Here is a 16,115-nt window from a genome sequence, read left to right on the forward strand (position 1 = left end):
CTTGGTTACGGTATGGTTCCTGTTTGGCAGGCTGTCAAACTATTTCATGCCAGCAAATTAATTTGCACAATGCTGCTGTCATTTATGGCCAATTTCATGGCCAATTCTGGAATTTCATGGCCACAGCACACAGTGAGGTGTGTCTTCTGCCATGAAAGGCGCCTGGGGAGCAGTGTGTGGGGATGACACCTTGGCGGGTTGGGATTTCAACCAGCAATCTTCTGATTACAGATCTGTTTCCTTACCTGCCATTTCCCCCTTGAGTCTTCCTCAAGACCCCCCTTGAGTCTCAAGACCCCCCATTTCACCAAATTTTAATACAGAAGTATTGCAGAGACATGGGAAAACATATAACGTCTGGAAGTCTGAACAAGTACACAGAACCAGATCTGAATTTGACATGATGGTGATGCTAGAGTGAATAAAAGCACAGTTAAACGTCATTTTTATCAGTCCTAGAAGCTGCCATAGAGAGAGAACTCCTGAAAAAAAAATCCTGAAAAATGTATAAGCTTCCCAGAGGCTTACTTCATACTTCATTTTTTATTAAACTTTGTAGACAGACCATATTTAAGGAGTACAACCTTAAGGTTGCCAACAATTATGGTTGTTATACAAATTTTCCAAATGAGCCAACATGCCACACTCACCTTCAACTTTCTGTTTTCCAAGGCCGTTCCAGTCATGAGGGAAATCCATGTTGGAAAGAGCCAGAGTCAGCAGCTCATCCATTCTACACAGGTCAGACGCTGAGGGCGGTTTGATTTCATACTCTGTGCACGCAGTGTCTGCACTGGTTTCTCCTTCTCCATAGACCTTCTCAGCTGCACACTGCTCTCCATCTGATTGTGTGGAACAAGAATCACAGTGTGCTTCCATCCCTTCCTGTTTGGAGGGCTCTGCTCCAGCCCCATCTCCAGTGTTATGCTGAATGTTTTGGTGGGCTTCCTCTTGGGTCAGCTTCCCTAGGATGTCCATGTAACTGCAGGAGTTCAGGAGGTCAGGCGCAGACATGAGAAGCTCAGCTGCCTCCTGTGGCCCGTCTCTCACATACTCAAGAGAGAGTGTTCCAGAGGTGGTTAGCGGTGCAACTTCCACCCCTTCATTGGTGCCCACACATCGGAACAAGGTTACAGACACACTCTCCGCCTGGTTGTGACCTGGAGAGAAGAGGAAAGGTCCACTTTATTCATCATGCTTTGCTATAGTCTAAGTGAAAATCTGTTTTCCAAAATGCATCTAATTTGTGCTGCTGCTAAGGGGTCAATATCAATCTGGATAAGAGGCTTTGCCAGATTAACTAAATAAACAGTAAATTAAAAACCTGTTTAGAGAACCGTTTTTTCAAATGAAATTATTTGTGATTCAAATCATTTTACTGTAAAGTTTACATTTGATATCCTGAGCCACATCCTGGAATCACTCGGCGTTCGTGGAACCACTTAGCTCAATATCGGTCTGAATAATCAGAGCACCAACCGCCCCCAGCAGGAAGCAGGAAAAGAGTGTCCTGGTTCTTCCTAAATTTAGACACAATTCTAGCTACGGGCTTTAAAAGACCTGGGGTCTCATCTGTAAAACGTTTTACAAATGAACTCATACGCAAAGAGAATGTCAGACTCATGAAAACGTGCGCATGTACACATGCATGCAAATATATATTTATAAACCGTGCTCTACTAGGGATTGATTGCACTTAAGATTTGAACGTAGAACATCCCCCATCTGCATCCACACCCTTTTCTCGAGAACCCCCTGCGGCCTCCTGACACTAAGCAGTTAATATCGAGGCTTGTGGGCTCTTTCAGGAATCCAAATTCTTCTGATTCTATTAGAGTAGCTTGGGCCAGATATGTGATCTCTGAAATATCACCAGACCTTTGGGAGAAGTGTCACTGTTGTGGATTCACGGTTGTTCTAGTAATTCGCACTGGCCAATGAGGCAAAGCCCCGACAGCACGAGAAAATTGTGCCAGAAGTCCAAGTCTCAGGCAGTGTAAACGTAAACCGGGGCGGAACAGTGAACTGTAAAAACGAGTCCATGCAATTCCAGTTCAGTGGTTGCGCATGCACACTAAGGACCAACCTCACGGCGGGCAGATTTCAAACAGGGAAAACTCGGCCGGACTCGAGGAATTAATACAAAACACTATTTCCAATCACCGAAATAAATTTACATGCAGCGAATCACTAAAGCCCATAAATTCGTGTTTGCAGACCAATCACCGGTGTAGATTGAGTTTAGATTTAATTTGAATTCTACGTTTTACTTACAGGTTCACGGACCGATCACATTTTTGCTCACCCCGGCTGAGTTTTCCTACTTCCACTTACTATCTTCTCAACCTTTCCATTTTTCTCTAATATTGAGTAATATCACGAATTTCACCATGAACTGTGCATTCGCCATTTTTTGTATTTTAACCACACAAATGTAACTTTGCGTAATAAGATTACCAAAGTGGCTCACTTTGTATAAAGGTCAATAGAGAAGCGTGACATACTATCTGACTGAGAGGCTGACCCCAAACCTCAGTGGCAGTAATCGGTCTCTCAGGCGATATTTTTGTCACCTTTCTCCATAAAAACGTCCATACTTCTTGAGCGTTCAAGCAGCCCTGTGGATCTCACCAGGTATAGTAAAGTGCAGTAACTTCCCATCAGCAGAGCTCTGAGCTGAAGTCACATGGCCTAAAGTAGATCCTTCCAAAGCCACGTAGTACTCACATCCCTCTGGAACATGATCTGGTTCCTGCTGTAAAACACAGGTCTCCACCTGACCCTGCAGCAGAGAGAGATAAAAAAAAATTATATTACTCTCCTTTGCCTTGCAAAGCATCTGTTTAATTTCATTTGTGTTGGGTATAAAAGACACAGAGTCACTTGACAAAGAACTGAAGGCCCTCTAGGGCATCAACAAGAAAACCTCAATCAGTATCTATATCTGACTAGACTTTTTACTGACGCAACAGAGCAGATGCAGAGAGAGACATTTTCAAAGAATGCATTTAATGTTTTATAGATAGCATAATTCATAAAAAGGCCTTTATATTTGCCCATTTAGGGACTTTTCATATAAAATCTTTAAAAAAAACATTTATGAATGTAATAAGCACACTTTTTGATACTTGTTATTACGTTTTGTATTTAATTTGTATTTCATTTGGAATTTAAATGAAGCCAGGACTGGATCTGGACCTGGTGGCAGTACAATGCACCAAACTGTCAGTCCCTCCTAGAATTATGTCATAATCCACACAATTAATGCAAATTCCACCAACCCTGTGAATTCTGCACAGCCTTCTAATAGTCTCTTGTGAGTTTTAGCAATCATAGCAGTAGCTGCTTTGACTCTTATGCCAATAAGCGCATATGTGCATGCATGCACACTAACTGTTCGATTTGCAAAACCTTTACTGATTTAGCCTAAGCACTATTTAGATAAGAATCACATGATCATATAGGTCTGCTTAAATGTGTCTTAAAATGAATGTACATTTTAAAAGTCTTGTACACATATTTACATTACTGCTGTTTTATACTCACTGGAACAAGTTTGTCCCCCCACAAGCTTCACTTGCTACTGCAATTTCACAGCAAACGTTTTAGGACACAACAAAAAAAAATCAAAAAGCAATCAAATTCCCAGAGGGACTGAACTGTGCTGTGGTACTGTATTTTCCACTACCAAATAGAGTACAATTTCTTCTAATTGATAACACTGAAACACACAGAGCAAAAGTAACACTGCCTAGTGCATCACGTGGCGTCTGATTGGGGAGCATGGGTTCTTTTTCTTGTACAAAACCAAACCACCCCCACTCGCCTTAATGCAAACCTCTCACATCTGTCAGCCTGCAACATTTCAGGTTGGGACGCCATTGCCGCCATAGCAACAGAATTCATCCACTGTTCACGTTCAGTGTGGGGTGCAAGACCAGACGTATAGCCTCGCCACTGCACTAAAGCTTCTGAAGGAAATCCATCAAGCTGATAGCTACATGCAAAGTGAGTTGTGAACCAGTAACTGGAAAAACAGAGTCAGCTGGTCAAAGGAGGCTCTGTGTGCAGCCCAGTGAAAAACATCACGTTTCTTGTGTGTTGTTTCTGCCGAAAGTGGCTCAAAATAACAATTTGCAAAAGACAAAAAAGACCAGTGTGCAGCAGGAACAGCCAATAACACACACTGGTTCCTCATCAATATGCACTTTCACCCAAAGGGTCGTGGAAATAAGGTCCCACTTTATTACAAGCAGCTCAGAGGATCAAAGAAGCATTCCATTTTAAAAAAAAGTCTGACAAGGTGCTATTCTCCTAGTGAACAACCTTTTGATTATTTTCATTGGTTTCCAGGCGTCTCCCCCACTTCCTGCTGTTCAAGGGGCTTTTAGAAAAAAAAAAAAAAAAGGTCAGGGGAGGTCTCTGTTCATCTGGCCAGGCTTCGTTCATTTACCACATCTGCCCTTTAGCTGAATGACATGGCAACATCTTCACCTTTTATTCATCTATTGTGGGTTTTGTATTCCTCTCTCTCTCTCGCTTTCTTCTGGTGGGCCATCATCTTCCAACATGCAGTGCAAATCTAATTTCTGTCCAGTCCCTCTGTAATTATTTCCTATACAGCCAGCGAGAAGTAGGTGTGTCCATAATTAAGGGTGTAAAAGAAACTGTGCACAGCTCTGTAACCTTTCATACACATCCACTTTACCCACTGATTCCAGTTTAAATGCGCCCGGGGAGCAGTATGTGGGGCCGTTGCTTTGCTCAGTGACACCTCGGTGGTACCATGGCAGATTGGGATTCAAACCCCCAACCTTCTGATTACGGGGCCACTTCCTTAACAGCTAGGCCACCACTGCTCCAAAAGCAGCTGTGAATATGAATATTTCACAGCTACAGGGACCCCAAGAAGACATAAAACAGCTTAGATGTGTACTTATGGTTAGAACTGGAGTATATTCGATATTTTTTGATATCTGTAACAACTGTACGGGTTCTGGAAGTGTTAATCCTAAATATTATTGCACTTTCCTTGTATTCCCAGCTTTGAAGATCAAATTGTGACTCCACTATAGTACATTAACCTTAAGACATTAAGGAAACTCCATCACCCAGCATCCACTGTAATCATTTCTGGTGGAAACCATGGTGACCAAGCAAACAACAGCATAGTTTCCAGAGACTGAACTTCCTAAAAATATTCTTGTCTTCTCACACCAGCCCAAGAATTTCTAAATCTTAACAAATGGGGTGGCCAAGGGTGCCAACAAACCAGAGAGGAGGAGCAAAAGAGGCAGCAGTCCACCACACCAACTGAATACCTGCGAGACGGATTTCTTCTCCATCTGAGGGCTCCAGGCAAAAGAGTCAGAATTTCAGACTCTGAAAGTACTCCTGTCGAAACGGATGTTTTCTCGAGCAAATACATTTCTACACTTGGACATGTGTGGAAAAATAAAATCAGAATGCAAAAAAAAAAGAGCTTTTTGCTCTTTCACCTTCTTCCTTGTGACAGATAATGGCAGGACAAAGGGATGGAGTGACACTAAATTATTCACCCACTCTCTCTTCTGTCTTCCAAGTCCCCTGCATACACAATGGGCATTCATTGTAAAAGCTGCAATGACAAAAGTTTGTGCAAGATATCTGATGCTAAATTTTTAAAAAGAATCATTTTTACCTTATTGCACGTTGTATTTCAGAGCTGCTAGTTGTACTAATATGTCTTCTATTTGTTTGTGACGTGTCAGGTAGAGGCATGTGTGGTGGAAGTTGTTACCATGACTGAGGGTCGTTCGTATGTAGACAAAAAAGCTCAGTTCCCTCTGACACTGAGGGCATTATACAACTTGCCTACATGAGAAAGCGAGAGTCCCGTGTATGTGCATGGCTGTGGGTTTTCTCCTACATATAGCATAAACACAAAGTCATCTGTACGAGGCCGCATATGCAATAATAGCCACAAAATATTCTTCAAACTATTGCATTTAGCAATATGCACTGTGACAGCAGACATGCACATTTACCGAATGGGAAACGCAGAACAGCCCTGATGGTAATAAGGCAAAATGTCCAAGCCTCTTATCACCCCATCAGGATTTGAAATGCAGCTAACAAACTAAACGCCGAAAATAACTGGGAAAACAGCTCAAGCCCGCCGCCCGGTCTAAGCCCAGCAAAGAATTCAGCTGGAACCACACATCACTGAATAATCAGCTTAGAACATTTAAAACGCGACTGTTATTAATGTCACTTATTAAAAATAATTAGCCATAGGATCGGCTTTGATCTGAGTTCGCCTCAGGACTGCGCGAGAAGCTTTGCGGTGTGACGGACAGAGTTATTTCTGGAGCTGAAGTGAACACTTCAAGTGGCCTTCAGTGCAGGGGGAAAAAACGGACACGGGTGGAGCTGATAACACCAGTTTGCTCTGTGAGTCACAAGCACTGGCACCGGTTTTTAGGGTCACACTGGGTTGAGGCTTGACACCATGACACTACAGCAAAGCATAAAAATAAATGTCTAAGACATTAGTAATATCAGTAATGATGATATTACCAGCAGTTGCTTTTAATGAATGCAACTGGCTGCGAGTGTAATGAAGAAAATTGTAAAATTGTAAAGAGTAATCGCTGATGATTATTAATTAAGCCAAACGTTTTTGTTACAATAGTTGTTACAATAAAAGAGAAATAAGGATTAAAATGTGATGTAAGACCATTGCTCTTTGTGGAGGGTTTTGTAAGGACACATAAGCAAGTTCTGAGTTCTCTGTGACAAAAATGTCATCTGAAGCTCACTGCAGACAGAGATCAATAGATAGACTGATAGACAGAGCGGTTATTAACCAGAAAAGGCCAGGAGTTTCCAAGTACAGATCAATCACCACACCGCCAGCACATCTTGTGCTTTCATTGAGCACAGCTCGCAGTCGTCCAGAAGGCTATCTGAAAGCCCGATCAATCTCACAGCACCCCCGCCCCCACAAACACAGATTAATGACGCAAAAATGAATTATCCCTAAATTCTCAATAAGGCACAGCGTGAGTCACGACATTCCAGAATAACCAGGAAGCTCAAAAACAATAGAGTCTGGAGTTCTGGAGACAGAATGATATAACATAACCCCTCTGGGGTAACTGAGAGAGAGAGAGAGAGAGAGTGTGTGTGTGTCTGTGTATTTCAGAAAGGTCACGTCTTCACTTAAAATGCAGAAATGTACATATTTCACTACTAGTGATGGTTAATGCATTAATCAAACCAATGTCTTCATGTTAAAAAGTTCTTCATAAGCTAACTTTAATTACTCCATCATCTGCTCTTTATCAAAGTGTCAGTTTTTTTAGACCAATGTGTATGAGTACAACAATTCTAATGGAAAATACATGTAGTCTCATGCAACTGTCAAAATCCAAATTTTAATTAATCAGCTACTCATTGTATGCTCCACACACTAGAGAGCAGTAATGGGTATGCCAGTAATGGCATATTCAGGAGAATATGCAATATATAAGACTCGTTTCACATAGAACCTTGGTTCTAAAATTGTGTCACCTTTAGTGGAGTCTCTGAGATTACAGTTATTTTTCACAGTATGTTCTTCAATGCAGTATAGTTATTCTACTTAATAATCTTAATGTAGTACAGTTAATATCCCCCCTTGCTGTGTGTTTGCAGTATTGGCAGTGCCAAACAGATAATAATATTAGGAAAATGTATATTCCTGTATAAACTAGTTGCTTTATGTTGCTTTATTTCAATGCAGGTCATAATGGAGGTGCCTGGACAGGCAAATATTCTTGTCGGTGGTACTCATTGTCAAAAGGCTGAGAACGCCTGACAAAACATAATGACAATGTATTCTGATTCTGGTACATCAAACCCCTTTGGAGATATGGGTTAGTACAGAATTCAGTTCCATACTTCCTACATTGATTTAGCCATGCAACAAGACTACATGTCTCGAACTAGACTGATTCCGTGCATATGCGATGTCAGCCTTAAACGAAATGAATGGTCAGTTTCACAGCCCTGTGTTGCTAAGTTCAGTGACACACACACATGAAACTGTTTCCTTAATCGTGTTTACTCGTGTCACTTTGAGCACCTTATCAACCCCGTTAAAGCACCACACAATGCAGGTTTGTCTGTAAGGCTCAGGCTGGTCAACAAGCCTATCGAATGTATCCGTATCACCACTCTGTCAGTGCTGGGGAGCTGCAATCATTAACCTACGGTATTAAAGGCCATTCTGTTTAAATCACACTGAATTTTTCAAAACCCTTATCCAACCACGTTGCCTTGACATCTCCAGCCATTTTCAGCACTTTCCCTGTCCATCACTATATAGTTCATTGTTTCATTTAAGAAAAAAATATCAATGAAACACTTTGTGACAACAGGCCAGGGTGTCCACTAAGCATTTCTGGAGGATCAGGAAACACAACAATTGATTAATTTGCTTACGGTTGATCTCTCTGTCCCTGTGCAAAGTGACCTGAGAGTCACATGTGACCGCACATCCCTGGTCTGTACAGAGAACACAGCGCTGGCAGCATGTACCCTGATGCTGGAGGTTTCGTGCTGACTCCACAGTTGCATAGCGTCATTGTTGCATGAAAGACACACCTTTCTCCCCACTGCATGACTATTCTATTATGGTAGATTTCCTTCTCAGTGCTGCTCAAACTGTAATTTAATACCAATGACATTCAGTATTATTTACTGCTGTCACAGTCACAAAGTCACAAAGTCAAAGGATCACCTGTGTGGCTATTGAACGGTACAGCGTTGGAGCAATTTCTGTGACATCATTTTAATATTTGAATTTAAGATATTTGTAATTGAATTCTCCGTTACATCTGAATATTTTAATATTGCTTTTTGCATTTGTTGCAAAGTAAAAGTATGAACATTTATATTTAATTGTTGCTTTAATGCGATGTTGTATAATGTAGTATTGCTTTAAGAAAGCAGAAGCTATAGGTGTCGCAGTCCTTTGCAGATTTATATTTTGCTTTGTATGGTTTTAAGTTAACAGTACAGATACAGACGTTGAAGACAGTTCTGATACGAGTCACATGTAAATGAGCTTTGAGGTTTGCTGAAAGCAGCCTTCGCCATTGTGATCCCTGCTACACGATAAATGTCAGTTACAGTTATAATCTCGGCCATGAAGCTGCATTTGTGAATGAGTCACAAGCTGAATCCACCATAAGATAGGCCTGTGGCTTATAGCCATGAGCTCCAGACACATTCTTCTCCAGGCCACTGGCAGCCGGAGCTGCACCAGGTGATGTTTCCTATCTGGCCAACAACAACACATCACTGAGTCGTTCCCTCAGAACACACACACACACACACACACACACACACTCTCACCCCCTCGCACAGACACTGGACACAAAACGGGATGACTGACACATGATCCTCACATATCAAACAGCGTGTTTCAATTCATTATTAAACACCGACTGAGAGAAATTCCGCATGAATACAGCGAAAATAGCACACAGATGCCCAACCGCAACCAAAAATCTCACACCGTCTATACACACCACTCGTTCTTCTATGTTGACATGCGTAATGAAAGAACACCTGAGAACATTTAGCACAAAACACATCACACACACACACACACACACACAGACAGTGGCCATATAACCCACAGGCTTGTTAACTCGCATTCAATGAGGGGGTTTGTCCATTGTGCAGAACTTTCCAGCAGCAGCAGGAGCGCTGGTGTGTTTACGTTATACTGGGCCACCGTAAAGCTTTTTTAAAAACGTCCACTCACAATAACAGCCTCTCCCGCTATCGGACAGGCACATCGGCGCCTGCAAAAGCAGCATGGCCACACGAAAAGCTCCTTCCATTTGCAGCCAGGGCCCGCGCTCACTTGCAGTGTTGCTGCATTAGAGAGGGCCTGCACTGTGTTAGAAAGGGCGAACTCTGCTGCTATTTCTGCCAAGAATAAGTCCAGCGTCAAGTGGAGTGGATTAGGGCGGGTGTTAAAGCACGACCCTGTGAAAAGCAGCCGTGATCAAACCGTGTGTGTATAATACAACCGTGATCGTTGGGCAGCAATATAAACTATTTACTTGAAGAGACACTTTTATTTGCATGAACGAGGGCCGCGTTGCTGCTCTTGTTGTCGCAGCCCCACAGCCGTGAGGAAGAACGCAGAGGAAAACCTGGCGATGGGCGAGCGAGGCACGATCAAACACACAGTGCATGTTCACACATGCAGCCTGGATGAGGTGGCGTACTGCAGCATGCTGACCGGACCACCCAGACGCTCAGAACCCGGAGACTTCAACACACGCCTGGAAGTAAATAAGCACTTTTGTGTTTACACTTCAGAGAGTAGGATGTCCTCTCACCTTAATCTCCCACACACGCACGCACGTTCATATTTGTTACGATAACAAATGTGCATGTGCAAATGCATACAAATGAATCAAGGCGCTACCTGCACACAGCCAGACCCGCTGGTAACGTCTGGAGCAAAGGAAACATCCCGAGATCGCGAAACCAAAGACGTGGCACCTGCAAGACGAGAGAAAGGCCATGCAGTACTTACATAGACAGGCACTTCTCTTCGGCTCAGCTCCATCCTCTGTGCATCTGCAGAAAGAACGAACAGCCTGATCACACACACACATAAAGTAAAACAGTAAAGACTATTGGCCTTTTCTACTGGTTCATATAAACAAGATTCATTAAATCATCTTGTGATAGACCTCGACCTATCTTTTAAAGTGTCAAAATTCTCAAATATGATGTCAGTCAGAATTCTGCACATCAAGGGCAATGTTAAATATCTATTTACTTTTTTTTAATAGCACCTTACTTTGGACGTGTTTTTGAGCCACTGATTTATTAAAAGTGCCACCTCATCAGACATTTACCGCTGTTATTCAGTTGTCTAAATCAAGCTGGTCCATTTAGTGGTAGTTCCATACATCCCACTGAATACCAGCGAGCCATCGCAGCCTAGACAAGTCTGTCTTTTTACATTAATTCTGTCTATTTATTTCTTTATGAAAAATGCCGATACACCGTGCATGCTGTAAACCCATCATCTTCATGGAGATTTGGAGATTTAGCCCATAAGCTGGGCTGGCCAGTTTCATTCAGTCTGACTTTAAAAATTGTATATGTGCAGGTCCTCTACTGACCATCACTGCACAATATCAGAGTATATTCAATGGTGATTTATTCGTTTTTGGAGTACAGTGAATTTTTGTTCATTAGCTGTGGCCAACTGCCAGCCACAATATAGCTCCTCTTCAAGACCTCAGCAAACCCAAAGACACATTAATCTCTTGATCTGCTGCATGTCAGAACACAGTATCATCAACACGGTCTCTTGGGGGAGGCCTGAACCCTTAGAAACATGAAGCAAATATATTTTAATTCAACTTTTTTTTGTATTATGGAAAATTAGGACTTTTGTAGAGGGGACAAGCATCACGCACGCATGTGTTATGCGGCGTGACGTCATGGTGCACCGTGTTCTGTAACTCCAGACGCCCTCGCACACACACCTGATACTGTGGGTCCCTGCTCCTGACTATGAATACTGCATGGTGCAACAGCAGGGCGGAGACGCCAGCCAGAACACACGCACTGTTCTTCACATCCATAAAGAACAGGGTCCTACTTAAGCCCTGTGGAATTAACTCCAAATTCGGCTCATTCATGACTGAACTCCTTCTGCCGAAAGCCAAAATGGACTCTACCAGCAGAATGTGGTAGACTGGTAATCATTTGTGTGGGTTCACATGATTAAATTCGACCAACTTCAGTTTAAGGCCTTTGTCTCAGTAGAAATGATCCCTCAGGCCAAGGAGTCTTTCCACACAGTCTGGAGTTATTAGATATGAAACGCTGGGATTTCAGGACGGCGCTTTGTACTGAAGCCACAGCTTTGCCATCGACCGAGCAGAGTTAAGACACTTCAGCGGGCCTGCAACATCACACATGCAGGCACTTGAAAATGTATTCCGCAGCACTTCATTTCGAAACTATCAAAAGAAAAAAACCCACTGCGCAGTGATCCCATCCTGTTAGACGATAAAATGCGGGCAGCACCGTGTAAAGCAGAGAGGAGAGGAGAGGAGAGGAGAGGAGAAGAGAAGAGAGGAGAGTTACAACAGAGGGCTGATGCGAACGTGCAAAATGGATGCGACTTTGGCCAGACTCGCTTTTAAAACACCCAGGCAGTGTGGACAGTAAACTGTTCCACGGAGACCTCTCTGAGACCTCTCTAATCCACTTCCGTTCCATGCCAGGAGGTCCGTGTTTATGTAAAGCAGTTTTTAAAAATGTGTATTGTGAGATAAACAAACAATAAAGAAGTGCGTTACTAACTGTTAACTTTGCGTTATCAAATTTAAATTTTCAGCAATAATTTCCCGAAATGTATAAGGTGTTTAGAAACTAATCTTTAGCACAAACTTAAAACATTGATCCATGTATTGTATGTTAGTTAGTGTTTCTATAGCTACCATAAAAAGGTTTTCAGAGAATGTTTTCCCATATTTATTAATTTTATATATTTAATAAAATGCTAATGATCAGGTGGTAATGTGATAAGTGATCAAAATGATATTTTGTATGATAATTCGGGATAGTTCAGTGTAATTCAGATTCCCTGGTACAGGAACAGTTTCAGAAGAGCGACAAAAATCAAATGATCAATTGCATCTATACGAAACCCTCTGAAATAAAATATTGTAATATGAAAAGAAATGACTTCTTCAGTCCAGATACATTACATGTGGAAATTTCAGGACATAATCTGGTGAGTTTCCCAACAGCGCAGGGAACAGTCGCACGTTTACACCGACCCTCCTCACACAGGTTGATGTCAGGAGTTTCGTAAACTTCACCTTGTGGTGCTACTCTTACTTTCACTCTGCTTCTCGGCTTGCGGGCGTGTTCTGGGTGTGCCCAATGTACTGAATTCCCAGCAGCACCTGCATGAAGGCATGCACACAGCACAAGGAGTGTGTGTGTGTGTGTGTGTGTGTGTGTGTCACGCTGTTTAAGCATGTGCATGAACACATAAACTCTTGCAAGCAGGTGCAGCGATGTGGAATGATGGCAATGCGGCCTCCCAGCGGAGGAGACTCCCGCCTTGCTGCCCCAGGTAAATTCCTGGCCGGGAGCAGCGGGAGCCGCGTCTTCCCTCCTCGTGACCGCCGCGTTAGAGGACAGGATGCAGCCCCGCCCCGCTGTTTAGTCTGTTTGAGGAGTTTCCAGCTGGGAGGAACGCACTGGTCACGCGTCCACTCTCTACAAGGCCTGCGGCGAAATGCAGTGTGAGAATAAAGGTAACGGACTAGTTATTGACAAAGCCCAGTAAGAGAGTCGGCTCCTCCTAAACAAGGTGCGGCCCGCCTTTTTAAAGGCACCCTCAGTCTCCCATGACAAACCAACCCGCCGAGCGCTCCGTCTAAACCTCCTCTCCAGACGCCTCGCAGGCCGTACGTGTGTCAGGGGAAGGAGACCCCCGTGGAAACCAGCACACAGCGCCTTATCGCCACGTTCTCACACTCCCGGACAGAGATGCTTATCCCGGGATAATGGCATGATGTTGGCTGCCTCCCTCCCCCTTGCCACACGTCCTCCGCCTCCTGCTCGGGGTCTGGCCTGGAAGCCGGGGAGAGTATTTTGTGTGTGTGTGTGTGTGTGTGTGTGTGTGTGTGTGTGTGTATATATATATATATATATATATTTTTTTTTTACATCTTTCAGACATTTTATTAGACACAAAATTCTAGTGTTTACTTCTAAATTCTAGTTTTTACTCCTATTCCAGACTTATTCGCGCATCACGTGATCATATTCGGCTCTTATTGGCGCAGATCTTTACTTTATGTAGAAGGGCAGCGGGAGGGTGGCATCGGTGTCGGTTGTCCCGGCCGGGCAGGAGTTAAACGCCGCGGCTTTATCCCCGTTCGTGATCGTGAAAGATGCGCGCATCGCGTGGACGCGGGGTGCAGTTTTGATCCCCCCCCCCCGAATAAGTTCCCGGCGGGCGAGCGGAGGGCGGCGAGGCGGGGGAAACACTCACCTCCGGGATCTCCGGGGATCTCACGCCGGGACCTGCGAGAACTGCGCGGAGCCTGGAGACCGTCGCGGCTCCGGGTTTCCCACCCACTCGGGTCACCTAGGAGCCGCGGCGGCGCGGTCACGTGGTCCGCCCCTTTAACCCTTCGTTCCCTACAGGTGAGAAAAAGGCGCTTTCTTTTACAGCATTTAGAGCAAGAACAATAATTCTGCTCGGTATTTGCTCTTGTTTTCGATGCAGATTTTATATTATACCGTCGACATATTGTCTGCTACAGTTTTACAATGTAAATTTCCCACTTGTGGGACTAATAAAGGATCATCTTATCTTATCTCTTATCTTATGTAACACTGATGACAAACAAATAAATCAGAGGCATTATCTGCATTCTCATGATTGCATGTGCTTGTATCTCGTTTTCTTTATTGGAGTTAATAAAATAAAAAGATGCTATTACTGCTATTAACACTCGAAATCTACTGCTAATAAGTAAAATGATAGAACATGTTGTTATTCTACTTAATTGTTGATATAAATCCTAATGACAAGGTTGGAGGAAATCACTTTGCTTGCTGTTAAAGTCACTTTTTACATGCTCCTCTCGGACACGGACACACACACACTCACACACACACATTTACCCTGCAAAGTCCTGGCAACTAAACAGGAAACTACAGAAATCCCAAACAAAGTGCCCACCCTTCCTGTGCCCTCCCCAGCGACCCAAATCCAAGCTCGGGGCTGGAGCTCCTCCAAGGACCTGGGATCACCAGCAGAACTGGTCAGATTATTCCCAGTGGACAGAATATTCCCTCGCTGGCCTATCCAGTAACACGTCGGCCGAGCGCCACCTGCTGCACGTCGCGCTGCATTGCCACGGCGCGTGCTAAAGCATTGGTCAAAAATGAATTGTGTATTTCAACGATTGTGTAATTCTGAAAATGTAGATGTGAGTAGCCTGAGCTAACAACGAAGCACTCTGTGGAGGTCCCCTATGCACGGACGGTATGTTTTATGTCGGTAAATGTGGACTCTGAACAAAGGTGGGAAATTACTCCAAAGCCGAGCATGTGCTGCCACCATGCGGCCATGACTGCTCGTCACGTGGTACATTTATCTTTACAGCATTTATCAGACGCATTTACATTTACAGCATTTATCAGACGCATTTATATTTACAGCATTTATCAGACGCATTTACATTTACAGCATTTATCAGACGCCCTTATCCAGAGCGACATACAATCACTAGTTAGAGGGACAGTCCCCCTGGAGCAACTTAGGGTAAAGTGTCTTGCTCAGGGTCACAATGGTAGGGTGGAAGTAGCCTAGTGGGTAACACTCACCTATGAACCAGAAGAACCAGGTTCTAACCCCACTTACTACCATTGTGAGCAAGACGCTTAACCCTAAGTTTGTGAGCAGTGGGCAGCCATGACAGGCGCCCGGGGAGCAGTGTGTGGGGACAGCGCTTTGCTCAGTGGCACCTCAGTGGCACCTTGGCAGATCGGGATTCGAACCGGCAACCTTCTGATTACAGGCAGCTAGGCCACACTGCCCCCGAACTCGCAACCCTTGGTTTACGAGTCCGCCTCCTTACCCGCTGGGCCACCACTGTCCATTTACACTGCTTCTGACTGTATAAAATATGGACAGTTCGCTTTTCAAGAACTAGTTCTTCTAGCATTAAAGAACAGTAAATTGCTGCAGTGCCTTTTCTATCTATGTAACTGCAATTGTTCTTTCTTTCTATCTATCTTTTTAAGTGGTCTACTGAGCAAAACCCAGTCCCCACACACTGCTCACCAAAGGTGATGGTTAAAAGCAAAGTAAAGTAAAGTGAAGTGATTGTCACATGTGATACACAGCAGCACAGCACACGGTGCACACAGTGAAATTTTTCCTCTGCATTTAACCCATCACCCTGAGTGAGCAGTGGGCAGCCATGACAGGGAAGCAGTGTGTGGAGACAGTGCTTTGCTCAGTGGCACCTCAGTGGCACCTTGGCAGATCGGGATTCGAACCGACGACCTTC

The 16,115-nt window shown here is 43.8% G+C and overlaps 1 protein-coding gene across 8 annotated transcripts in view; it reads right to left on the bottom strand.

Moving 5' to 3' along the window:
* The window catches only part of arhgef28a (Rho guanine nucleotide exchange factor (GEF) 28a), a 54,357-nt gene extending 40,180 nt beyond the window's left edge, over nt 1–14,177 (bottom strand). For 7 of the 8 annotated variants that reach the window (XM_028974540.1, XM_028974537.1, XM_028974539.1 and 4 more), the window contains exons 1-4: nt 14,084–14,177; nt 10,583–10,626; nt 2,632–2,782; nt 651–1,160 (exon numbers count right to left, since the gene is read on the bottom strand). In XM_028974540.1, the coding sequence (XP_028830373.1) occupies nt 651–1,160; nt 2,632–2,782; nt 10,583–10,615 (694 nt within the window). In that variant the 5' untranslated portion in view covers nt 10,616–10,626; nt 14,084–14,177. The remainder of the gene's footprint in view (nt 1–650; nt 1,161–2,631; nt 2,783–10,582; nt 10,627–14,083) is intronic. The other variant, XM_028974538.1, reaches the window with a different exon arrangement.
* Between the last annotated feature and the right edge of the window lie 1,938 nt (nt 14,178–16,115).

Source organism: Denticeps clupeoides, chromosome 3, assembly GCF_900700375.1.
Source record: "Denticeps clupeoides chromosome 3, fDenClu1.1, whole genome shotgun sequence".
Taxonomy (NCBI): Eukaryota; Metazoa; Chordata; class Actinopteri; order Clupeiformes; family Denticipitidae; genus Denticeps; species Denticeps clupeoides.